Here is a 27,910-nt window from a genome sequence, read left to right on the forward strand (position 1 = left end):
TTTCAGTCTTACTTTCCTTGTTTTTTTATATCCCCTCTATACTCAATTTTGAAATCTCGAGTACTTCTTTATTTTCTATGACTTAACCTTACCTACTACCTTATTTAAATTAGATATATCACGGGTACAGTTAAATTAGTAAAGAAGACTAAGGTAGCAAAACTAATATATATATATATATATATATTGGCATGTAACAAAACAAAACGGTTTGCAAGAAATTTAGTTGAAAAGGTCATAAATTGAAATCTTTCTCTGCACAATTTAATATTGTAATTGGCCTCAATTAAATAGCAGGATTTACCACAGGACTTCAGGCACAACAAACTGAACATTTAATTAATGTTTTATCAGAAATAATTTGAGAAAGTTACAAGATACAATTGTATTGTATTGTAGTGTAGTGGTATGTGATGGTCAATTCATAAGACCTCCTTCTCAAGTTTCAACACTGCCATGAAGGCTTCTTGTGGTACATCTACTTTACCTATTGCCTTCATCCTTTTCTTCCCTTCAGCCTGTTATGTTAACAAAGGAAATTGATTTTTTCAGAGGCAAAATAAATAAGATTTTGGAGAGATTCATGTTTTGTTGATGCAGTGCCAATGATGCTATTCTACTTTACTTTTGAGTCTTTTATATCATATTAGGTGTTTGTTTTAAGACTTTCAATATTTTTTAATAGATTCAACCGGTTATTCTAGGAGTAATTAACTCTAAATATCCACATGTAACTTCTTTTGAAGTAGTAGATGTCAGTTTAGAAGTGTTTCCAGCAGCAATTATACTTATTTTTTCCAACTATTCAAAGCAACCTAGCTCATAGTGTAATGCTTTTGGGACCTTCACAACATCAAGTGATAATGTGTTTCAAAGTGTTTTAGGGTGCACATTCATGTGATTACATGGCTTGAGATTAAAGCTATGGAATCACTCCCTTATATTTGGTAATTTCTTTCTAAACTCTTCACTATGCATTTAATCTCAAGCATATAAAATTGGGTAATCTACAAAAATAGTCACTTTTATTTGCCTCAGGTTACATTTTAGTCACTTATGTTTGAAATGTTATGTTTTAGTCACTTATGATACTATTTTGTTACGAAGTGATCACTCAACTATTAAGTTCCGTTATCTCTCTAACTGTAATCCTACGTGGCAGTCCAACTAGATTTTAGATGCCAACTTGGATTTCTAAATGGGATGAAAATAGATTTTTAATTAAAAAATTTAACTAATTAAAATTTTTAATTAAAAATTTTAATTTTTAAACTTAAAACTTTAACTAAAAAACCTGTTCATCTCTTCTTTTTAATTTTTCTTCAGTCTTTCTTTTTTTCAATGGTTTTTTTTTTCATTTGATTGGAATGGAAAAACTATTATTAAGATCAAAATAGTTAAAATCAAATTGACTGCTTCATAAAGATGGATTCAATAGAAGGTTCAAGTATGTCTTCTTTGCATTCCTCTATCTCTTTTATTTAATACTGAAAAACAAAAGATTGGATTTTTTATTGTTTAATGAAAACCCTAAATTAAAATTTTTGATATGAATATTAACAACTAAAAGAATTTCAAATCAGAAAAAATCGGATTAAGAAACTAACTATTCAAGAACATGAAGAATTGGAAAATAAAATGATTAGGAACAAAAACGATTACCATCTTCTTATTTGTCGACAACCACTTCATTTTAAGTTTTAGAACATAAATTTGTCGGTGAAGAAGACATACATGGACTCTCCATTGAATCCTCTTTTGTTTTCTTACGTGAATAAAAGTTTTTGATGATAATAGTTTTTTTAGTCCATTGAAAAAGAAAACTAAAAAAAGAGGGAGATGAAGGGTTTTTTAACTAAGATTTAGGATTTAAAATTTTTAATTAATTAAATTTATTTAATGAAAAATCTATTCTCATTCTATTAGGAAATTCAAATTGGCACTTAAAATCTAATTGGACTGCCACGTAGGATTACCGTTAGGAAGATAACGGAACTTAACGGAAGAGTGATTACTTCATGACAAAAAAATAACATAAGTGACAAAACGTAACATTTCAAACATAAGTGACTAAAATGTAACTTGAAACAAACAAAAGTGATTATTTTTGTAGTTTACCTTATAATATTTCAATCTTTTATTAGTGTTGTCCCTGCCAAACGGGTAAACCATTTATATAACTTTGTTAATGAATACAAACTACTCTTTAACATTCACCCTATAACTTTAGGTAAGTGGTTCTTGATAAGGTAACATAGTTGCCAACAATTGCAACTTTGGGTTTGTTGTAGAAAGGTTTGTTAATGGATACTATTTCTAATAGTTAAAACTTTTAGGTTGGAGTGACTATTTACACTCTTAACTGGTTACCTACCAAAGTAACCCTCAACAAGAGTGAAATCAATTTACATATTTGAAGAATCAATATCCAAATCTACCACTTCTGACTTAATGTTGAAATATGAATCACTTAGTTTAGAGCATTGAAGAATATCACTGTCCAAATCAACCTCACTTATTGTTATGAAGCTTGATTAGTTTCATCTGAACATTGTCAAGTTACAGTTGTTCGATTTTACCATTCTAGATGAAGCAATTGACTAGCCAGATCTTGTCTATCAGTTCAAAAGAGTTAACAGGATGACTATGTAACATGATTGTGATAAGCTCCTAATTGTTCTTGCCATATTCTTCCCTATGGATGAAAATGTCTGTCAAGCACTTGTAGTTAATCATTATTTTGTAATAGTTCATTATAATGAAAATCATCTTGATATGATAAAGAACTAACAGGATGGGTACGTAACTAGCAATAAGCATGCTTTCACTATTGCAACCCAACACATATTTTTGGTTTGAGGGCAAGACAAGATAAGAAACCATATCACGGTCCGATTCTCAGAAGCAAAAAGAAAAAAAACAGTACCTGTTTCTTGAGGAGTTTCTTTTTTCTTGAGATATCCCCACCTATGAAATTAAACAAAATCTTATCATCATGCAATGAAAAGACACTAACGAATCATTAGAATAAAATTGGTGATGAAATTAGAGATGAATACTCTAATATGTTGAGGAAAAATTAACTCAAAACTATGTATTTCTTAGAAATATGTACAGATATATATACATGAAGCATTGAATCATATAAGGAAAGAATATCTCTAATTAGAATCTCTAAAAATCAGCTATAATCCCTAAAGATTAGCTATTCAATGCTGTCAAATAAATCAAAGATTCTCAACAATTGGAACTGAGGTAACTCTGAAGCCCAACTATAATCAGAATTCAGAACAATTATGTTGTAGAAGAATTTTTTAACAATAAATCCATTATTATCCAAAGTCTCCTTCTTCCAACATCTATGATAATTATAATCAAACATATCAATCAAAATTTATGTAGATGAACGTATACTACATTATTAAGATATAAAGATTCCCAACGCCTTTAAGGACTCCTATCCTCATCACATCAAATTAAGGCAATTGACAAACCAAAAAACCCCACTCATCCCCACATCCAAGTCCAAGCTTAAGACTGTTAGGAAGAGTGTCTACAATAAGTGAAGAGGGAAATGTTTCACATAGAAAAATCCATTCCAAAATAGACTTACCGTAACATTTGGCCAAAACATCCTTTCTAATTGCTGATAAAGATTCACTAGCAATTACTTTTGAACCTATGCATGCCTGAAATGAGTATGCAGCACATAAATTGGAATTGAGTTAGCATCAATCTAATGATGGGTGAAAAAATAAAAATACTTCAGCCAAAATGAAAAACGTTCCCAAAGTGCAAAGGTTTTCTTCTTTTCCCATTCCTTTTCTTGTTTCTAATTGTAGATAATGAGAGTTAACAAAAGATGACATTTCTGAACCGCAATGTATGATAATAAATAGTAGATACCGGACAACACAAGCACCTCAAAAGATATGTTTAATCACAATATATGACTAAAACAGAAGAAAAACCCCATAGTAACCTTGCATGAACACATTATATTTGCTTCTGCAGCTGTTTAGTTCAATGTTATTAGTGCATGATCAACAGTGTTAATCAAAAACAGTGTTCTTTGTTGTTTCGTCTTAGGATACTGGTGGAGAAGAGCACTGCTGATTTTGAATGAATTCTTAGTTTCAATGTCCAAGGATCAATCCTTGCACCCTCAAATAGAAAATAGAATAGTTGAATAGATCACATTAAATTATTTTAAACTTTGTTTGAAAAAGGTAAAAAACTCAACCCTACTTAGTAGTTGAATGAAAAGATCAGTCTGATTTACCCTTTGTTTCAAAGCAACTTCAAAAAGAAACTCACCAGCATTAACAGTAGAAGTTTAATAATGACAGCAAAACTGTTATGGTAGTATAAATATATTAAACGGTTATAATTTTTAGAGTGTTAAATACTGAACCACATATTATTTCATCCAATGGAATCAAATTCACAGATAAATGTAACAATAAAGCAGCTTCCACACATTATGTAGTCTTTAAATGATAATATATACCAGACTTAAAAAGAACTGGTTAAAATGAAAATAAATCATCATATGGGGATACATTCAATACTATTTCAAGTGTGCGAATCTTACTTGAATTGGTACTTTAAACATTTGTCTAGGTATAAGCTCCTTCAGCTTTTGAGTCAAAGCCCTCCCAACAGAATATGCCTACAAAAAGTTAGCTGATATTTGATTAAACTGCTTATTCAACATGCAAAATATGGAATTCATAGAAAGTTGCCTAAATTCAGAAAGGAGTTACACTATTTTAATATCACAACTGTTAAAACCAGAAATTAAGAATGCAAGCAAACACATATCAGTACTAGCAAAACATTCTCAAATAATAACATACTAAAGCATTATACAAATTAGGTTGGAAGAAAATTCAACAAAACAATCTGGACCATGGTTGTTAATATGCTTTTAGCCTGTAAGATTTGAATGACAGTTTAGACAAAGACCAGACCAATAGAAATGTATACCAACTTTGACACATTAAGTTTTACTTAGGTTAGCAATTTATTTGTATAATTTGTTTGTATTCACAAAATGCTCATTATTACTTACATTACAATCTCACCTGATATACACATATTGAAACACTCCTGAATTACTCTAGACTTAGATAGGCCGTATGAACACCATAGGCTGAAAATATGTGGGGTAAATTCCATACAACTCCTATTTCAACCATTCTCGCATAGCACCTTATGATTTTTCTTTTTCAATTAAAACCTTGTAGTTAAGTTTCAGTTACATAGAGGATTAGCTTGTAATGCCCCAAAAGTTATGTTTTTGTTTCTGTGTATCTGCTTCAATGGTTAAGTATTCTGGGTCTGTGTGAGAAGTCCCAAGTTCAAGGCCTAGCTTTTTGGTTTTTCCTTGAATTAAGCCGTAACTTTTAAGCGGCAGGCTTATATTAAACTATTTGTAAATTCATATCAGAATGGGCCTGCTGGTCTGGTGGTTAAGTGGAGTGTTGGTGTGATGGAGGTCTTGTGTTTGAGTCTCTGTGTAAGCGATGGAATTTGTTTTTGCTTGGTTGACCGAAGGAGTTTCGGTCAAACAGGAATTCTGAGAACTAGGTTAGAGGGAGAGTGAAATTAGGGATGTGGGGATATCCATGATTTTGTTTTATTTCTTTTCTTTTTGAAATTTTCCCCTCCTTTCTCCCTCTGCCAAAATTTCCTAAACCAGTTAGTCGTTTCTTTTTCTTCATCTTTTCCTTCTCTGCTCTTGCCTGTCGGCATTCTTTGCTGTTTTTTATTATTTGCTATTCGTTTTTCCGCATTCCGTTGTTTCTGGTAAGTTTAGTAGGTGATTTTTTGGTTGGGTTTTAGAATCATTAATTCAATTATCTTTTATTTCGATTTGGTAACAAATGGATTTTGTGAAAAAACAGGATATTTTCTATTTATTTTCCACAAGAGATTACATAAATATTTATACACATAGTTAGCCTAACTAAGGTAACTTTATGTTAGGAAAAGCAGAATAATTGCAGGATACTTGCATGCCTTAAAGTTAGGGATAGAATATTTTAGAATCATATTTGATATACTCAAATATTCGAAATCGACACTCCCCTCAAGTCGGGAAGTGGATATCATCCATTCTCGACTTGCTTACTAATTCTCAAACAACTTCCTGCATAATCCTTTGGTAAGTATATCTCGCTTGTTGTTCATCGGTGGACATATATGGAGTGCAAATTAAGCCACCGTCCACCTCAACGTGCTTCGCTCGATCATGTTGAACTAGATTATGTGCGATATTGATAGCAGACTTATTATCGCAATACAACTTCATTGGACCTTCCCACTTGATCTTCAAGTCTTCCAATATAATCTTTAGCCATAACAACTCGCAAACTCCAAGAGCCATTGCCCTAAATTCAGCCACGCACTAGATCTAGCCACAACGTTTTGTTTTTACTCCTCCAAGTCACAAGGTTGCCTCCTAGGAAAGTGCAGAACTGTGAGGTTGATCTTCTATCAACCATAGATCCCGCATAATCTGCATCGGTATAGGCTTCAAGGGTTAAATTTTCTCCTTTTTAAATAAGATTCCTTTGCTCATGCGTACCTTTTTAAGTCATGTAGAATCGATATACAGCACTAAGATGTGATTCCTTAGGATTGTGCATAAACCGACTTACAACACCTAATGATAGGCAATATCCGTCCGGTATGGGACAAATAAATAAGCTTCCCACTAGTTTTTGATATGACCTTCTATCAACTCAGATCTTCTAATACATCTCCAGTCCGTGGTTCACCTCTATTGGTGTCTCTGCTGGTTTACGTTCTAACTTGCTGTTTCGTCAACAAATCAACTATGTATTTTTTTTGAGATATGAATATTCCTTCCGAGAGTGTGCCACTTCAATACCAAGGAAATATTTTAACTTACCTAGCTTTTGACTTCGAATTCTTTTACTAGGCATTTTTTTAACTTCTCCATTCCTTCTAGATCATCATCAGTCACAATAATATCATCAACATAGACTATTAAAGCAGTCACTCCCCCTGAAGATGAATGTTTTACGAACAAAGTATGATCTCCTTGACTCTGTTTATACCCCAACTTGAGCATCACTTTGGTAAATCTTCCAAACCAAGCCCTCGGGGACTGTTTTAGTCCATATAAAGCCTTTTTAGTCTCAGAACCGCCGTCTCAGATTTGGACCGAATCTCGAAGAACATCCATATAGACTTCCTCCTCAAGGTCACCGTGTAAAAAGCATTTTGATGTCAAATTGTTGTAATTTCCAGCCTCGGTTAGCAGCTAGTGACAGCAACACTCTTACAGTGTTCATCTTTGCAACAGGGCAAATGTCTCAAGATAGTCTATCCCATACATTTGAGTGTACCTTTAGCAACCAACCTTGCTTTATACCTCTCCAAAGAACCATCGACTTATATTTCACTGTGTACACCCAATGACATCCCACCGGTTTCTTTCCTTCCGTAATTTCACTAAGTCCCATGTCTTATTTTTTCAAGAGCTTCCATTTCAACCTTCATGGCATTTCTCCAATTCTCATCTTCTAATGCCTCAAATACGCTTTTAGGAATGGAAATAGAATTTAGGCTAGTAAGAAAGGCTTTGTGGTTATGGGACAAGTTTTTGTAAGACATGAATAGGTGCAAGGATGTTTTGTACAAGCTCTAGTCCCTTTCTAATAGCAATGGGAAAATCATCTAAATCAGTAGTATTAGAATTCAAAGTAGGTTCAGCAGTTACCTCAGTCGTATAGGAGAAGAAAATGATTGAACTTGCATCGGTGGCTTCTTCCTTGAGTAAACCAAGAATTGACGAGTAGTGTCCCGAATTCCTCTTGGTGATTTGGGTGTACTAGGCTCAGTTTCAGGTTGTATAGGGGTCATTGTTTCAAGTTGGACAGGTTGGGTAGCAAGCAAGGTCTGAGTGAGAGTGTTTGATTGCTGGACAGGAGCTGGAATGGGAGTGTTTGGTTGCTGGACAGGAGCTGGAATTGAAGTGTTTGGTTGCTGGACAGGAGCTGGAATGTCAAGAAGAAAGAATTCTTTGTCCTTATCTTTTGTGAATAAGATCTCCCCCTAAAGATAAGGACGAGTGAAGAAATTTTCTTGTTCAGCAAAAGTAGCATCAGCTGTTACAAAAAAAATTTTTGAGGCTGGATGATAGCACTTGTACCCCTTTTGTGTGAAAGAATATCCAAGAAAGACACACTTGACAGCCCGTGGATCAAATTTCCCTCTATTTTGAGAGTGAACATGGACAAAGGCGACACAGCCAAATACTTTGGGAGTAAGATTACTGGAGATATTGAAATCAGGAAAAAATTTGGCTAGAACTTGCATAGGACTTTGAGATTCAAGGACCTTTATAGGCAATCTATTTAACAAATGAGTAGCAGTTAGAAAAACCTCCCCAAGATTGTTTAGGGACGTTTTTGGAACAATAGGGCTCTTGTAATGGCTAAATGTGACCATTCTTTCTTTCGGCTACACCATTTTGTTGGGGTGTACTAACACAAGATGACTCATGTATAATGCCTCTTTCTTTAAAATATGTTGAGAGGAATTGATTGAAATAATCCTTGGCATTGTCTGACCTAAACCTTTTTATTTCGACCCCAAATTGTGTTTTGATCATGTTGTAAAAAATTGGAAAGACAGACCTAACATCGATTTTTGTTTTAAAAGAAAAATCCAAGACACACGAGTACAATCGTCAATAAAGGATACAAACCACCGAGCTCCGTAAATATTTGAAATATTGGATGGCCCCAAACATCACTATGAACAACAAAGAAAAGGAGTGGATGTTCTTTTATTGCTTCATGGAAAAGAGGTACGCTTATGTTTTGCAAGTTCACAGATATCACAATGAAATTTTTCAACAGTTAATCCTTTGAATAGTGAAGGAAACATAATTTTAAGGACTCTAAACGATGGGTGACCAAGGCGAAGGTGATAGAGCCAAATTTGGTCTTTATTGGTTTTAATAGACTCGAATATGAGAGATAAAGGTGAGGAATTGAACACTAACTTCTTCATCGGATTCTTCAAGATAGTATAAGCCATTTATTTCCTTAGCATGTCCAATCATCCTCCTCGATATTCATTCTCGAAAAAGACACCGATTGTGATAGAAAACCACTTTACGCTTAGAGTCTTTGGTAATTTTTTAATGGATAAAAGATTGGTAAATAATTTTGGAACATGAAGGACATTTTTAAGTGTAAGGTTTTTGTTTATAACAATATCACCTTGACCTGCAATCGTGATCACAGTAACCATCACCATCGTTATTTTTCTACTACTAGAACAAGGTGTATATGAAACAAATTTTTGTAAGGAGTGGGTCATGTGGTCCAGAGCTCCTAAGTCAATGACCCAAAAACTTTTGATATCTCGCATTTGAGACTTTAGAACTTTGAGGAGAGGATATACCGAAAAGGCCAAACTACAAGTACTGTTGAAGAAGTTTTTCCAATGATCCCAAAGAAATCTTTTAACTTCTCAATTTCTTCTTTATTGAATTCACTAGGTAATTCCGAGAATTGTTTTTTCATCTAGTCGCCTAACCGTATTTGCTCGTCTTTGTCCCTTTGATTGTCCACCTTTTTCGAAAAATTTTTGTTTGTTGTCCGTGGCTTCCCATGGAGTTTCCAAGATCTGCCTTTAGTGTGACGAGCCTTTTGCAAGAGGTGCACCATACGGAATCCTTGTTAAAAGACTTTGTACGCTCTATCTGCTATTATCTTTACTAGTTGGTCGCTCCAGCCAAATCTCCTCTCATTTATCGCATTAGTAACCAAGGTGAACTATCCACTTGATTGTTCTCCACCATAACTCTTCTTCCTTCCTCAAAGACGAACAATTGCAATTGTTTCATTTAGTGATGGTAGTTCCTCTTTCCAAGTATTTGAACTCTTATCGCATCAAACTCAACATTCATTCCAAAGAAGAAAATCATAAATTGATCCTTTTCAACAAACCTTTTCGAAGTCTGCATCTTCACCTGCACTTCATCCGAATGCATCGGTAATGATCCATCTCTTGCCACAAACTTTGCAATGATTGGAATACTCCGTGATTGATCGACTTCCTTGCTTGGTGGATGAAATCTTAGTCTTGATTTCATAGATTTGAGCAAGATCTCGAACTTTAGAATAAGTCCGCTCCACGCCTTCCCATATTTCTTTGGATGTGCTAAGAAACATGCATGTATCACCGATTTGCATCATAGAGTTCCATAACCAAGACATTACCATAGAGTCTTGTTCATCCCAAGCATCAAACTTAGGGTCCCTTCTTTAGGTCCAGCCCGAGTAAGTGACTCACTTTCCTCTTCCTTTCAAGAAGGTACGAACCAGTTGGGACCATTTCAGATAATTTTTCCATTTAGCTCAGAGGCTACTTGGATATTCTCAAACTCACTCATTGGGTTTGAGTTGTTTACAAAAATTCGAGCCCTCCCAGTGTTATTGGTCTTGACAGCCAATCATGTTGTGTCTAAACAAGTTCTATAGACTTGAGGACCGGTTGGGAGTCGAAAAAAAAAAAGGCTAAAGAAACCGCTAAAAAATCCTGTAAATCGGGCTAAATAACAAGCTCGATACCATGTGAAAAAACAGGATATTTTCTATTTATTTTCCACAAGAGATTACATACATATTTATACACATAGTTAGCCTAACTAAGGTAACTTTATGTTAGGAAAATGAATAATTGCGAGGATCTTGATAGCCTTAAAGTTAGGGATAGAATATTTTTAGAATCATATTTGATATACTCAAATATTCTGAAATCTGACAGATTTTGGCAGCAACGAATCGAGGAAGTTGTGTCTCTACACTCGCGGAGCTGTAGTCAGTCGTTTGGAGTACTGGAGTAGGTGGTAAGTGCTTGTTTTAAGGTTGTGGTTGATTTTGGGTTTCGGTTTATTCGAGTGTAAAGACTGAAACTGAGCGTTGAAATGTTGTGTGTAGGTTCGGGAGTGCTCATAGTTGTCTTAGCAACGGAAACGACACAGGTGTGTACTTGATTGCACAGAAAACGAGAATCGAAAAAAGCCAAAAAACAGAACTGTCGACGCCACACGGGCATGTGGTCACCCATGTGGGAGGCCGTGTGGCAGTACAAGGCCGTGTGGTCGACGCACTAGGCTGAGAGGCTGAGAGGCCGTACGATAGACACAGAGGCCGTGTGTGAGACACGGGCCCGATCAAATGAGCCATGTGGGCCACACGGGCGTGTGGGATTTTTGGGCTAGGCCGTGTGATCCACACGGCCAAGGCTAATTTGGGCCGTGTGGGCCACACGGCAAGCCACATGGGCGTGTAAGCCTATTTTTCTGAAAGAAAATTCAGTAAGGTTGCACGGGTCGCCTAAGTCGACTGTAACCTACTGTAGGGTCGGTAAGCATTATCTGGACCCCTAAACGTGTGATCTATTTTATGATATCTGTACTGAGCCTGATAATACTGTACTGATTGTGTGATTGATTATTGCATATTAGCATGCCATTCATTGTATGTTGCATTGCATCGAGGTGGATTAATGATTTGATGGAGGAAGTGTCTGAAAGGCTTTTAAGCCTGTTATCTGGCAGCTCAGCTGCAAATATCTGTTTATATGCCGCATTTCGCTACAGCTTGGTGTGTAGGGATGGGTGGGTCGATTTTATCCTCACATGGTGTGTAGGGTTGGATGGAGATGGTATGTAGAAGCTAGTGGGTAGGATTCTGATATTCTGTTCTGCATTTGTATCTGATTGGATTAAAACCTTAATTTATATCTGATTCTACATCTGAGTGAGCTTAGGCCCGAACTAATTCTGTAATGGGCTCCGGCCTCAGACTGTTTATTTCTGACTTCCGATGATTATTCTGTATGTTTGATATCTGTGGGGATTACACACTGAGTTGCGAAACTCACCCATTTCTGTTTAATCTGTTCAAGTAATCCCCAACTCTAGGCGGATCGGTGTAGCGGAGGACTCGACGGTAGCCACACCTAATAATTTTAGACTATTTCCATTGTTTTTTTTTTTCCGATTTTGATATATTATTTATTTGGGGTTTTTGTTGTAATTCTGGACTTTGGCCTTTTAATTTCGGCTTTTGAACTGTTGATGATTTCATTACTGATAAGCACTATTAAAATTCGATTTTTCTCTAAAAATAAACAATTTTCCTAAAATAGAAGGTTTTCTAAATCTTCCGCATAAAAGAGACGTTTTAGTCACAATAAAGACCATGTGTTTTTACTCCGTGGCAAAACAAGGATTAAGCAACTGGAACAGATTTTTCTCGTCAAACCCGTTTTCAAAAACACTCTCATGTGATATCGTTAGATTCAGCTATTACGTCCAGGTCGGGTTTGGGGTGTTACATAGCTAGCCAATTTTATCTAATAAAATTATGAAAAGAACCTTAATGTGAATAGATGACTTTTGAGTTGAGGGTATTTTTATAATTTAGCAGGTAAATTTAGTGGCAGAACTCCCTGAGTTTATAGAATTTAAATACAGGAAGATAATTATAACCAAAAGGAATAAAAAAAGAACCACATGGTGCCATGAGGTAAAAGTTGAAACCACATATATAAATGGAATATAACCTTTTATTCAAAGAATACCGATAAATATCTGTAACAATTCAAATAAAAAAAGAGGAGCACTAGACAGCTTGACCTAGGGCTCTGATTGCAACTGGGGCTTTTGCAGGATATGGATCATGTCAATTTCGAGCTTTTATGGTTTGGATTCTTTAGGATTTGAACTTCTGGGCTCATTTTTTTCAGATTTGGGCTTTTCACTTTTTAAGTCAACTCCAATCGGATCAGAACCTATTTGGATGAGCTTTCAGGCTTGGGCTTAATTTGTGAATTTAATAAAGTTATAACAAAAGGTATATTATTTAAATCCTAAAAGTTTCTAAAGTTATGACCAAAATGTTTATTATAAAAAATAATTTTCATGTTATGAAAGTTTTATACTATATTTATTTATTATGGACATAACTTATTTATGTACTCATACTATATATTATAAAAACAATATACTTATTCGTTAAAAAGGCTATAGTTTTTATCATTACTTATTTATTTAAAAACTTGTAAAAGTAATGGCAAAAATTATATTATTTATAAGAAGTATTATGAAAGTTTTGGACAATTTATAAAGGTTTAACTATTATAAATTTTATATTATTTTGATTTAATTTACATATTATAAAAAGGGATATAACATAGCATAAATCTTTCTCCAAATTAAGTTTTTATAATTAAAGCTACAAACTATTTGAACTGTGAACCTAAATATTATAAGGTTGATGCTAATTATGCAAATTAAAATGTTTTCTTACACCATATCATGGGGTATGATACCAGTTGAGAGAATGGTGGTAGACACAAACACCATAGACAACTTGTAAACTCTTTAATTTGACACATTCAAGACTTCCAAATGTGGTTGAAAAGACATTTATTGTTTTAAAAAAATATTTCTCATATTAACAACATCACCTCAGTATAGCATTAAAAAATGTGTATCATACTAACATGTTGCATATCTTATAACTTCAATCATAGGTGGAATTGAGATGATCTACGTACTTCGAAGAGTACATGGAAGAAGGAGATCTTGATAATCTTAATAATGTAGATTCAAATTCAAATGATGATAAACTGGTGAAGGACTAACAGATGATGATAAGAATACAGAAGCACATGTTAAATAATAAAAATGGAATAATCCAACAAATATGCACTACAACAATTAGATAAAATTGCATATGATGTTTATTTTTCCGTTATTTTTATTAGTAATCGTATTATCTACTTTTTAGACTAACATAATACATATAATGATTTGATTTTAATTTTCTTTTACTTGTTCAAAATTATTTTTATCATACTAATAATTTTTATGGTAATTAAATTTTTTAAAATATAAATTATGTAGATGTGTTAGTACAATTTGTACTACCAAACATAACATAGAGAATTACGATCTAATTACACTCTATCAGCCAAACACGTCTACAATTCTTTATAATTACAAGAGAGTGTAATTACTACCCTAGTAATTACACTTTCATTCAATTACATTAACTAGGCTTCTTATTTAATGGGGAACCATTTTTTCATTCATCCTAAACCTCTTCAGCCACACTAGTCACATCCTATCCATCTTTAGCGTTCCCATCAACCAACTAATTACCTTGTTCAAACAACGTAACCTTTGGGCAATCTTTTTGCCACATTTAAAACCCCACCATCAATGCTAGCACATCAACCTTTCTTCCATCACATTCGCAATCCATACAAGCTATCTACTCCCTTTCCAATAAGAAAATATATATACTTTCCTACTTGATAACTTGTACAAGAATTGGTTATCAAGAAAGAAAGGATTAAGTCAAACAAAAAAAGTCGCGTAGGGTGATTTTAGTTGATCAAGAAGTCATTTCCTTTTATGGAAATCTTATTGGAACTAAAATTTTTGAAAAAAGAAATGTGTTGACTCAATTTATCAGAAATTTGCACTTATTTCAAACGACAGAATCCCACCAAGAATGACAGAATTTAAACATAAGAAAAGGTTATTTCTCCTAAGAGTTAAAACATAATGAAAGATGAGCCTTACCTTATCCCTGTGCACGATAGTGGACAATGGTTCCACGGGCTCACCATTAATCTGAATGTCAAGCTTTATCAATTCACTTTCCTTATACCTGGTAATGAAAGAAGAAATGATTACACGATTGTGACAATGGTGCAAACACAACTTTGAAATACTTGATTTCCCAAAATAAATATTTCTAATTAATTTTAAGAGCTCAATAACTTTCCAACATCAACGCATAATCATGAAATGTTTTCGTTTAATAGAGTGTTAAGCAATTAAATTTCAAGACAAAACATCAATTCAAATTATTACTATTTAATGCCAAAGATATAGTGGAGAGATGAAAAGAAACAATGGGAAAAATGTAAACCTAGGGAAAAAAGAAGAATAATTAGGCAAAATGAACTGAATATTTGAAAAATATGTCAAGTCTCTCAGAAACAGAAGTAGTATGGAGTTAACTCAAAAGTCATTGCTTCTTGCAAAATGATAAAGCATAAAGATAAAAGCCTCTGCAATAAATTATAGAGATAAAATGTAAATGATGCCAAATCGCAAAGCTGAATTCCCAGATTCTCCCTTATTATGTATCTTACACTTTATTTCTTATTCAAGAAAGTTTCTGTGATATAGAATAAAAACAAACTAGATAAACTTCTCAAGTGTTGACTTCCAGTGAGACAAGGAAAGCAGTTTATTACCCTAGAAATAAGAATATAACAGCTACTCTTGCAAGAACTCACCCAATGAATGTATATTCCATGCTAGCATAGCCCTTACTTCTGGACTTCAATTGGTCAAAAAAGTCACCTACCATCTGTGAAATGAACATAGACTGAGTGAAAGAATAATGGAAAATTATACATAAAAGCGGTTGATGCCATCTATAAAGAGATCTTTAGTTGAATATAAAGCAGGACAATTTCACCTCTGCAAGGGGTAACTCATAGATGATGGATGCTCTATTCTCAGTGATATATTTCATCTCTTTGAACTCTCCTCTTCTGTCTTGAGCCAATTCCATCAGAGAACCAATATAGTCCTTCGGCGTAAGCATCTCAATCTGTAAATGTCAAATGATAAAGAATAGCATATGAGATTGCAAGTTACAGACGGTCTCATTTAAAATAATTAAGTAATAAATAACTCAAGATAAATGAAATAACCTTAACAACTGGCTCCTCAATTGACCTTCGTTGTCCAGGTTCAGGAAGCAAAGATGGATTTGAGCACTCAACCTTCAGTAATATTCATATTTGAAAAGCGATAAGTATGAGATGAAACATGCTATAATTAAATTGCACAGGAAAAACCAACTTATCAATCAGAAATAACAAATACAAGCCTTCCATTAGCGGAATATTAACAATACATATTTCTCCATCACCAAATACTGTGAAAATCATCTAGTAACACTGTGATATTCAATCAACTTGTTGCCAACAGAAAAATGATGCCACTGGTACTAGAAACAATAATTCAAATAAAGTTAACAAGCATCTAAAGGCTACAAGCTTGCCCAAGAGAATAGGACCAGTATGCTGCCTAAGGACAAAGAAATCCATGGTGAAAGAAATTGTCAAGAAACTGAAACGCCACTAATTTTACTTTTTGCTATTTTTCCTTTTATAGTGGGATCAGAGTTGTGTGGTTAGAAAGATAGCATAGCTACTTCAGGATGAAACCAAAGAATCCTCCTAAACTAGCTTCCTTGTACAGTTTTAGCATGAACTAAGGAAACAACATAGAAAATTTGGTACCTCCAGAAATCAAATGATAAAGAACAATTTTTCTACATAGTGAACATTAAGGGATTCTCTCAAGTTCTGTAGCATGTTACATTATCTGGAGTAATAATTTCCTAAGTGTATCTGAGAAAAATGTCCATATTGTCCATAAAACATACGAATCTTTTCCATTAAAATTTCAATCTAAGTTATTCAAAAGTTCCATGCAGGCATAGTCAGATTCAAATACTCACATAGTCTTCCGTTTTCTGTTACGAGAATGTGGTGCATGCACACACACATAGAGCATCTTCAGAAATTATAAGATATTAGGTTTCATCTCAATACTTGCCCAAATATTGTCTTCTTTTTTTTCATGGAGAGAAATCATTCCATTCAATGCAAAACAACATGGATGAAGTATACAAAGGGAAATCAGCATGACAATGCAAATTGGTTACAACTGTTTTCTCAAAATTCCGAGTTTATTTTTGACGCAAAGGCATAATCAGCTATAACACAGCATCAGCTTCTTGGAAACATTCTTGAAATATGATATAAATAAAGTGTTATAGGGTTGAGGAGAAATTACTGTTTCATTATCTACACAGTTCACTCTGTACACAACACTAGGAGCAGTGGTTATAAGGCTCAGATTGTACTCCCTTTCAAGTCTTTCCTGTAAAAAAATTGTTAGAGCCAACACGGAATTCAAAAATTATCCAGAATTTGAACTTGTAGTAAGAAGCAACAGCAAGACGCGTTTATATATATATATATATATATATAAGAGAACTTCGGGGGCAAAAGTGTCATGCCTGAACAATTTCCATGTGAAGAAGACCCAAGAAGCCACATCTAAAGCCAAACCCCATAGCACTTGAGGTCTCAGGCTCAAACTATAAATATAAGACCAAAAGAACAAGAAACAGATATTATCACACTGAAGTAATTCATCAGAAAAACTATCAATACTAACATATATGGTAAGATTGATGTAGTTTGCATCTAAAGCAGATGAAGAAATAAAAAATTGATAATTAAAGTTTTGCTTTGTAACAAATATTTTTTACAATTCAATTATTCATATTTTAATAATAAATTCAAGTTATTACAGGTTTTATGATTGAGAAGATCTCAATAACCTGGATCATTTTGGGCTTAAGTGATTTTGAACTTGGGCTGTTTAGGGATCAAGCCACATGAGTTTGGGTTCTTCAGGTTTTAGTCTTCAACACTTTCATCAAATCAAGTTTCAGATTTTTTCAGTCTGGTTTATGGGCTCAGACTCATTGTGTCAAACCTTGCAGTGTGGTGTGAAGAATATATGTTATTTTAAGTGGAAACATATGCCTATCTGACTATGCAATAAAGGCAGTGGAAGTGTACCAAAAACAAATTCTAGACAGCTACAGCAGCAATCTTATTTTCAAAATAACAATGATTTTGATAACCTACTTCCGTTTGAAACAAAAAACATAAATGCATTAAGCATTAAAAAGTAACAAGAGTTTGTTAGATATTATGTTTAGTTATATAAATTACCTTCAACGCAGCATCATTCAGTTGCAATTTTTCCAAAGCATCACGTAACTCAGGAAACCTGCCAGCAATACGTTACATAAAAATGAATAATGCCACAGACAGGCACTTGCAATGAGCTTTTGAAATTCAAGATAAAGGAAAACTGAATGTACTGGTCTGCATCAACAGGAAATAGACCACAAAAGACCATTGGAGTGGCTTCCTCATATCCAGGTAATGACCTTTCTGCTTTCCTATCATAGTGAGTAATAGTGTCACCCACTCTAGCATCTGCGACGGACCTTATTGATGCCGAAAGGTATCCTACCTAAAAGCATTCAAATAATATAAAAGGTTGAACACAGAAAGAAAGAGAATTGGGGGGAAAAGTTCAATTAATATAGAGAAGACACAAATGTGTCAACATTGTTCAGCTTAAGTGGTCATATCATACATCATTTGCGTGAGTAGCCTTATATTCACGTGGCACTTCTCAAGATACTTCAAATATGTTTTAGGTAGACTGCTTTAATTCGGTATGAGGACCCTAGTTTATTTTTCAATTTGTATTCTTTACACATTTTTATAGATCAGATATGCTCAACACATGCTTTGAAGGTGTTCTATAGCTTATCAATGAGAGGGTTTGGGATTTGGAAAATGATGTTATTTCCCAAATTACATGAGTTAAGGAAAAACTTTTTACTTGCCTATTATTTATAAATATTAGTACAAGTTGACTTGAAAGTGAATGCAGTGAAAATTAGTTCTTATTATTATTCTTATGATAAATAGGCAAGCCATTCAAAATGATATAAAAGACTTGTCAACAAATGAAATAAAAAAGAAAGAAAAATGACACCAAATGCCTAGGTAGTTAGATTCAAAAGTGTGAAGAAACAAAAAAAGGCTTTGCCTAGAAAACCGTAAAGGGAGATATTAGCTAGATCAAAGACTGCAGGCATGAAATCTATTTCTTTTATTAATTTATTTTTATGGAATAAAAGTAAAAGTTGGAGGTGTGCCACAACCACAAGTTAACAAAATGTGTTCTTGAACTCAACCCAGTATAAGCAGCCTGAAACTAACCTAATTGAATATTAAAGTCGACAACTTGAAAACAAATGTCCCAAACAAAAATGATCCGAATCCTAAATGACCCAAACCAGAGTGATGAGTCCTCATCTTAGGTCCATTGTAGGCCTTATTTAGCTTGTTTCTAAGTTGTTTTTGTATGTTTTAGAGTCATTTTAGTTTATTTTACTTTTTTTAATTTGCATTTTAATTTGAACTTTTTAGTGTTTGTTATACATATTTTTAGTGCTTTTATAATGTTCTTATTTACTTTGATTTGAATAAGATTTTTACAAAGTTTTCTTGTAGGTTTTAAGGAGTTTGAATGAGAAAAGTTGGATGTAGAAAAAGCGGAGCGATTGAAGCGAAGCAGAGATATTTGGGCAGGATGAGGGCAGTGGGTTGTGGCACCAGAAGTTAGAGCCGTGGCACTGTGACAGCTTATTATCGAATTGCTGCATTTTGCACGAAGGTTTTAGGTCTTTTCCCATCCATTTCATGCTTTTAACAAAGTTATCACTTTGTAACCTAGAAAGAAGCTACCGTACAAAATTTTTAGGCTTTAGAACATTTCCTAGTTTTAGGTTTTGAGATTTTAGTTCAATTTTTCAGCTATTTGGCTTTTATAATCAATTTTGAAGGATTTTCACTAGGGGATGCTACCAACATTCTTGATTCCAATAAGAATGGATCTTCAGCTGTTCTTCATTTCAAATAGGATTTCTCTTATCCTTTGTTTTAATATCTCATTTAATTATGTTTTCATAATTACTTGTACTGATTAGCTTTCCACCATAAGCTAACTTGTTCAATAACTCAAACAGGGTAAAATCTAATTTAGTCTATTAACTGGATCAATTAGCTATTGCTAATCTGAGTGACACTTAAATAGTAAAAATCTAGGGAAGATACAGGAGTTGACCCTAGCTGATTAGTTGGATAGTCACCCAAACTAAGATATACACCAATTATTAAGACTAGCCTATAAGATATTGGCTAACTTAGATTAGTGAGAGAATGACGAGAGTGACAATTAAGTTCTAGTTACCACCTATAAGTTATACACCAACTCAGGTATAACTAGGAGCCTGTAAGCTATACATCAACTCCAGTAACCTATATCTTGAGACAATCTGACTTATTATGCCTAGATTAGTGATTGTCTGACTTAGGTTATTAAATGTCATTAACCGAAAGATTTTCTGACTACTACTTTTGTGAATTGATTCCGTGATTGTTTGCTTATTTATGTTCCTGTGTTATTTGCTTATTTCAATATTTTGTTTCTTAGTGTTAAATTGAGAGGAGAGAGAGGGAGAGGGAGAGGGCGAGGGAGAGAGAGGGAGGGAGGGAGAGGCAGAGAGAGAGAGAGAGAGGGGGGGAATGCAAGCAGAAAACAGAATAATGCTAGTAGGAAAAAATAACCATCGATCAAAAACAATTTACCTCACCCGCATACAATTCGTTCACTTGTAATTGATTGGGAGATAAAACTCCAACTTCATCAGCAAAATAATCCTGCATGTAAGACGTGTATTATAAGAACTTTTATGTGAAGGATGAAAGAAACTGTACATTCTATATAGAAAGGAACAAAAAGAATGAGACAAATAATGCTTTACCTTATTACTGGCCATAAAATAAATTCTGTCACCTTTCTTTATCCTCCCATCTATGACCCGAAAATAGACAATAACACCACGATAAGGATCATAGTAGCTGTGGAGACATTTCAAAGCAATTTAAGTAATTCAAGGCAGTTCAAGAAAACATTATGCAACCTGAAAAAGAAAACTTCGTACAACGATGGCAGCAATGTTCACAAGTGTTATATAAGAAATGAGTTATATGCCAAGAAGTAGACATTTCTGAATTTAGTAACCAATTATTACATTAGGAAGTCTAAGAAGGCATGTAATACGGACCGTGGATAGAAGCAGGATATAGACATGGAAAGAAAGAGGAAAAGGGTGTAATATTTATTATTTAAAAGATTAAAATTTTAAAATATGTTTTATTAAATATTAAAATACTAAACTTATAAATATATAACAAGAGATACTTTATATTAATATCTGAATATTTAAATACAATTTCAACTTATAGGTTTTATTACAACTTGATTCTTGCTCCTTTCTAATGCATGTTAGAAACTAAATAAATAAGTTCAAAGATGAAATTTTAAATTCTAAAAGGTGAGAGGAAAAACAAAGGAAACAAAATGAATAAATAAAAAGCAAGATTTTGGCTAAAAATTAAATAAATAATATAACACAAAACGGAAGGACGAAGGAAAGAAAATAGCGAATGAAGGGAGAAAGAAAAAGTTGAAGTGAAAACAAAACGGAAAGAGAAACAAATGGTTGGGATAAAAGAAATGGCATGCATACACTTTGATTCAACATAGTAGCAGCCTTATTCCTTTTACTTGAACAGAACTATATAAATTTCATTGCAAAGCACGTTATTGAATTGATTATTTAACATAAATGGAAAAATAAAAAATTGAAGTTATCAGACTAGAAAATAAACATTTCCATGCATCACATGACTGAAACCTGAAAAGCAATTTGAAAATAGCATAGGACAGTACAGTTCACTATTTACATTTATGTTATGAACTTATTTAGATCCAAGCATTAGAACTCAAGGTCATAGAAACAATATAGGAGAAAAATAATATTAAATCCACTAAAAGAAATATGTGTCAACTAGATGTGAGACATGATCCGTAGAGTATAAGTTAATATAACCAACAAGTTCAATGAATAAAAAAAATGCCTGAATTATACCTATCAAATATTAAAGCTCTTAGTGGACTCGTAGCAGCATCACGAGGTGGAGGAATCCTTTCAACAATGGCATTAAGAATTTCTGTTATACCGATTCCCTCCTAACAGAGGAAACAACCTATGTTCAGAACTACCACATGCTACAAGAAACTATTTGAGCATGTAAATAAAGGAAATAGAAGTCCTGAACTAACCTTTGCCGAGCATGGTATTGCCTTGCTACAATCTAAACCAATAACCTACAAAGAAGTTCAACTTAGCAGTAGGTCCAAAACACTCAGAATGATAATCATTTCTTATGATTAGTAAATCCAGCAGATGGATCAGTTTACAAAATTACAACAGTAGAAAAGCACCATAATTTTACATAAAACTATGAGAGGATGCAATGCAAATGCTTCAACAGATTTACACAGAGACACGAGCAGACGCTCACACACTGCACAAATGCATTAATGTCTAAACTGACCAACCTCCTCAATCTCCCTAATAACACGATCTGGCTCAGCACCTGGAAGATCTATCTTGTTTAAAACCTGCAGAAAGACGAAAACCAAATCATCCTATAAATCACATCACTTATCCAAAGGCAGAATGATGTGAACACCGATGGAGAGAAAATAAAGTAAACCAGATTCAAAACAGGATTCATATATATAATGGAGAAACAGATTGCTAGTTCTCAGGGTAGATAGCAAAAGCATATTGAAAGATTGGATGAAGGCAGCATAGAACCAAATGAATATATATGAATAATGGATGATGAAATATGAACAGACATCAGACAATCATGAAAAATAAGAGATAGATAGAATTTATAGTTCATTGAGAAAGGAACTAAAATTAGAGGAAACACAAATTCGTAAGTATGCTGATGGAAATCAGAGGCATATGTCCGTTATAGTAAAAAAGGAAAGGAATAGAACATAACAGAGTCACAAGCCTCAAACACTGATTTGGTAAATTTATTCAATTCAGGGCTGAAGAGGAACCATCCTGTTTTTGCTGCTTAGTTGCTGCACAAAGCATCTTAGTGTATATTTTTCATGGTAAACTTTGCTTATGTTTGCAGCACCATAGCAGCTTTAAATTTTTCCCTTCACTTTTTCAAGTTCATCATCCAATTACAAGGGCCAGTCTGAGTCATTAATAAAAGTTTAATTTAATCTATACTTTATGGTCCAAGTAAGTTTACTCTGTAAGATAAATATATTTCAGCCTATATAACGCTTGAATTGCTTTCTCTGCAACACAATAGAACATCAATATAATTTATCAACTCTATGTTGCAAGCCCTAAAGAGAAACTTCAAACTGGTTTCTTAAAGACTAAAATATTAAAAAAAGCTCTTACTTTCTCAAATTTCCCAAATAAGCTCAGATCCTTCTATAGTACCCAATTGAGCCCCAAGTAACATTTTTGTTTAATTAAGCCCTTATTTGGATGGAAAACATTGGAACCCAATTTGTTTGCCACATCAAGGTAAAAATGGACTTTATACGTGCCACATAGGTGCCGACAGGGCACATAGATGGAAAAATAAGGGCTCTGCAAAACTGATGTCGCATGCCATAAAAGCACCAAGTCGGCATGAATTTTCAAAATGTACCCCGTGTGTGCGGTTATGGAAAAGATAATGGTCGGGCAAATGCTGATATAGTAAAGTAATGGCCAAGTAAACCCTAAAATGGCAGAGAAAATGGATTTTGATGGGCTTCCATCCAAAATAAGGATTACTTCAAAAAAAATGTTACTTTAAGGACTAAATTGGGTACAATAAAAGAATAGTGGCTTATACGGGAAACTTTTGCAAAGTGCAAGGGCTATTTCAGTATTTTTAACCTGTAAATGTATTAGTGTGAGGCAAACAGCTAGCTTTGTCCCTTTTTCGTATCATTTGTCTAAAGTACAGACTAATCAGATCCTGATAGCTTGAACGGCTTATCCCAATCTCTCCAACACCTATATCAGATTTTGTAACCTAGTTTGCCTTCCACGTCATCACACATCATATTCAACAGCTTCCAAGACCAAAGAATATGGGAAAACCTAAGTACTTTATGAAAGAAAATAGTAACAATAGCCACAGCACATGCATGGTTAGTTAAAATAATTATGTTTGTTGTTTTAATAAGTCGGTCACCAAACGAATGAGCTAACTTCAGAATGTAAATTTAATAAGTTAAACAACAAAACAAAGGATGACTAAACTTACAGGGATGATTTCAAGGTTGTTCTCCAAGGCCAAATATACATTAGCCAGAGTTTGTGCTTCCACACCCTACAACAGAATACATGCTGTCCAGTAACACTAATAATAGTAGCAGCAGCAGCAGCAACAGTGCTAAGGTAGATATAACTATATTTAAGTTCCAGCATACTACCCTCAAAATAAAAGGTCAAATTAAGTATGAACCATAACTTGAAATCATTTAAAGAGATTAAATTATCAATTCAAAGCAGTGGCAAGCATAAAGTAACCTGAGAAGCATCTACAACAAGTAGAGCACCCTCACATGCAGCAAGTGATCTGGAAACCTAAATAAAAAATGTGTGTCAGAAAGAAAGGAAACCAAATAGTTATTAAATTCAGGTCAAATTATAAAAAGAATCATTCTACCAGAGAATCTACACATATGTAAATCGTAAAGGAGTTGCTGTTAAGTGGCCATGTATGTTTGTCAGTCCCCACATACAAAAAGAAGAATGTTCCCATATATCATTCATAACAACAATAACCTCATCATTTGAAAATTTTTCTAGACTTGAAAGTTGTAACTAACTATATATAAGCCATGACAAGTATCTATACTACATCAAATTCCTAGTTCAATAAGATAACAACCTTATTCCACCTTGCATGCTATAGCTCATTACCTAATATGGTCTGATCATGCAAATGTGGTAAGAATAGTTTATTTTTACAACTTGGGAAAAAAAAACTTCTAGACCTGACATTGAATTAGAAATGAACAAAGGCACTTATATATTGAAATGTGAAGCAGTAACAAATTTTGTCTGTATCTGCTATATCAAATATAGATGAGTACCTCATAAGAGAAGTCTACATGCCCAGGAGTATCAATTAGATTCAGGCAATATGGTTCATTTTCAAACATATAACGCATCCGAGATGCCTGCAAATAGATAAATTAGCTGGAACATCAACTATCAGGAAAAAATGCATATAATCAAGAGATAACCTCATAACAGATTCCATGAACAGCAAGCATGCAAAATCAAGAATGCTTAATCTGACCTTTTTGATACAATTTAGCTTAGACACATGAGTTCTCCAATATTAAAAAGCAAGTCAACATTCAAAAATTGTTGCAAGGCATAATATATATATATCTTGAGAAAATTATATGAAAGGAAGTTCTGAATTGGATTGTTATTGTGCCACAATAAGGCATATAGAAGGATAAAATGGGAGACATCAATACTGCTACACCTGAAGTCAAAGTATAAAATTACAGCATCCCACTGTGTCTCACTAAACACTGACTTTGATAAGAAATTAAGAGATATGAGACTACCACAGAAGTGTACAAGGAGAGGCCCCATCAAATTTGCAATAAGGGCTGGCTCGGTTCTTCTAGCTTGACATGGTATTGAAGCCTTTCCACAGAAGGCATAGAGTTTCAAGCAAAGACAAAAAAAGTCACATCGGAAAGCAAGGTTTTGGTGTTTACTTTGAAAGGTTTGGCAATTAACCAGTTAGATGTTTAATTGAATTATAATGTTTATGTGTGCGTGTGTGAGAGAGAGAGAGAGATCTTCGTCTCATTCAAGCGTGGCTGTACTTCGTGGGAAGGGATGTGAAAGAAAATTTTAATAGGCATGAAGTTTCTTGCAACTATGATAAAGGAGATGTCGAAGATAGGAAAGATATAACCATATAAATGCAATTTTCAAACACATACAAGGCGGTTTTGTAATTGACCTTGAGAAAATGCTTAGTTTGTTTTTATTATTTATACATAAAAGAAAAAGGGGTTGAGGGAACTAATAATTTGTAGCATTAGCATAAAGAAAAAGCAAGAAGCATAAAGGCAAGATGCTGTTCAAGTACAAAGCTTCTCACAAAGTAAGTTGTTGAAATTTGAAAGTTGGCTAGTAAAGACATTCAATGTGGTAGAGTGCATGAAAAATAAGATGCTGTTCACGCTTGTGTTTCTTTTGATGTGAGAAATCTTATCTCCTTTAGAGAAGACATTCAATGTGGTAGAGTGCATGAAAAATAAGAGTTCAAAGTCAAGTATAGTTTATCCAGGCCTGATGGGAGATTGGCTTGGATTGGAATGTGAAGTTTTAGGAAATGTGCAAGATTGATAAAAAGAGTCAAACTCCAATTTCATTTATTTGCTCTACAATAAGATGGGTGATTTGAGCAGAGAGGACAGCCTTACATGGAGACCTGGTAAAACTATTTTGTGACCCAAAAAAAATTTAATAAGTAACGAACAAAACTAAGGAGAGCTTGCTTTGGAAACTAAATTAGAAGAGAAGTTTCCTAACAAGGTAGCGTTTTTGTGCATGGAAATGTTAGATGCTTTAGATTTTATTAAACTCTTGTACTTAGCCAAGTCTCCTTATACATTTCTGCAGTGGCACTTTCCAATGTCAACCAATTCAAATAAGAAATTGAAAAGCAGCTGGATGCATTATTAGAAGTAAGGAAATCCCTCTTCCCATTTTCATGCATATAGAACATCCAATATGATACTGTTAAACATTAAGCATAACAAAGCCAATCATATGATTAAATTGTCACACTAGCACAGACACATTCACACAGTTATATGCAACGTGCAATATGCACAGACTGGGCAGCTCAAAATGAAAACTGAAGCAGTTTTGAACTTTAATTCTAATGATAACAAGGATACCTTCTCCTCAAATTACAGTCAGCAAGAAGAAGTAAGAACAAATGTGCAGATAGGAAAGATACACTGAAGCGATTAAAGTAGAGTTAGTTCCTATAATATAATCAAAGATGCACTTTAGTCCATATACAATACAACTGAGTAATTTAGCACTTGTATTTTAATATTATCCAAATGAGTAAAATGATAACAATGTTGATAGAAAACTGTGGACTTCTGAAATCTGACAATCTAGACCTATAGATAGAATTAAAACAATGAAAGAATTTTTTATATTAAGAACATATGCTTTGTAAGATACCAGCTCATATACTTGTTACATTTCAAAAGCTCACGTTGGATGATTTTCCACTAACACTGTTATCAATTTTATTTGTTTGCACAAATATCAAATGTATAGAGATTAAATTACTCAGTTCCCTTTTCACTATGGTACGGGACTGCTTAGAGCTTCAACCCACTGAGATGGATGTTTTGAACTAGAATTGTATAAACTCTTCCCACCGAACCCTTATAAGCACAAGAGAGAAGCATGTCTGTATTTCCCCCCCCCCCCACTCTTTGTAAGTAGAACCAAGCTACGCCTAGTAATATACTGACAAGAAATAAGGGTGTAGAAATCCATCAAAACACTTCGCAGCACTGGGTTTTAATAGCAATAGAAGTTGTGCAATCCGAAAAGTCACCTGAAGCTTGATTGTAATGCCTCTTTCCCTCTCCAAGTCCATGTTATCAAGAAACTGCTCTTTCATTTCTCGCTTCTGTACAGTACCCGTCATCTGAAGCAACTTGTCAGCCAAAGTTGATTTCCCATGATCAATATGAGCTATGATGCAGAAATTCCTAATGTTAGAAACAGGGACCTTCAAGAGACGGTCTTGCCCAACTTTGGCACCAAACTCCGGGTCATATATCTCGGTCTTGGCCTGTGTCTCGACGCTTTGGCAGACTACTCGAAACCGGGAGTGCTTAGTGAGTCGATGAGTGGCTGAGATGGGAAGCGGGGACAGCTGGGACCTCGCCCAATGGGGGTGGTGCTGCTGGCCTTGCCAAGTGTTTATGGATAACAAAGCTGTTACCCCAGAGCAAAGCTCCTTGGCCATTTTTTTTTTTAATATTTTTCTGAAGAGTAGCCCGGGCGTCTTTGGTTGGTGTTTTAAAATAGAAGGGTATTTTTGTTAAAATGGAATTCAATTTGTTTCGGGCCACAAAATATGGAACAATCCTAAGCTTTTGAGTAAAGCCACGATGGGGATGGACTTCACTAATTTA

General features: G+C 34.1%; 1 protein-coding gene across 1 annotated transcript; it reads right to left on the reverse strand.

The window, feature by feature from the left end:
• Positions 1-221: 221 nt before the first annotated feature.
• LOC108460227 (translation factor GUF1 homolog, chloroplastic) lies at positions 222-27,861 on the reverse strand. Its single transcript, XM_053026954.1, has 21 exons — positions 27,325-27,861; positions 24,800-24,886; positions 24,231-24,287; positions 23,965-24,030; positions 22,223-22,285; positions 21,944-21,988; positions 21,750-21,850; positions 20,580-20,676; positions 20,404-20,475; positions 18,057-18,211; positions 17,905-17,962; positions 17,178-17,258; positions 16,952-17,038; positions 15,799-15,870; positions 15,561-15,695; positions 15,376-15,449; positions 14,651-14,738; positions 4,595-4,672; positions 3,614-3,689; positions 2,927-2,967; positions 222-518 (listed from the first exon to the last, which is right to left on the reverse strand). Exons 1-21 carry the CDS (start codon positions 27,739-27,741, stop codon positions 423-425), a joined length of 2,046 nt encoding a protein of 681 aa, XP_052882914.1. The 5' UTR covers positions 27,742-27,861; the 3' UTR covers positions 222-422.
• Positions 27,862-27,910: the final 49 nt, after the last annotated feature.

This window comes from Gossypium arboreum, chromosome 4 (assembly GCF_025698485.1).
Source record: "Gossypium arboreum isolate Shixiya-1 chromosome 4, ASM2569848v2, whole genome shotgun sequence".
NCBI lineage: Eukaryota > Viridiplantae > Streptophyta > Magnoliopsida > Malvales > Malvaceae > Gossypium > Gossypium arboreum.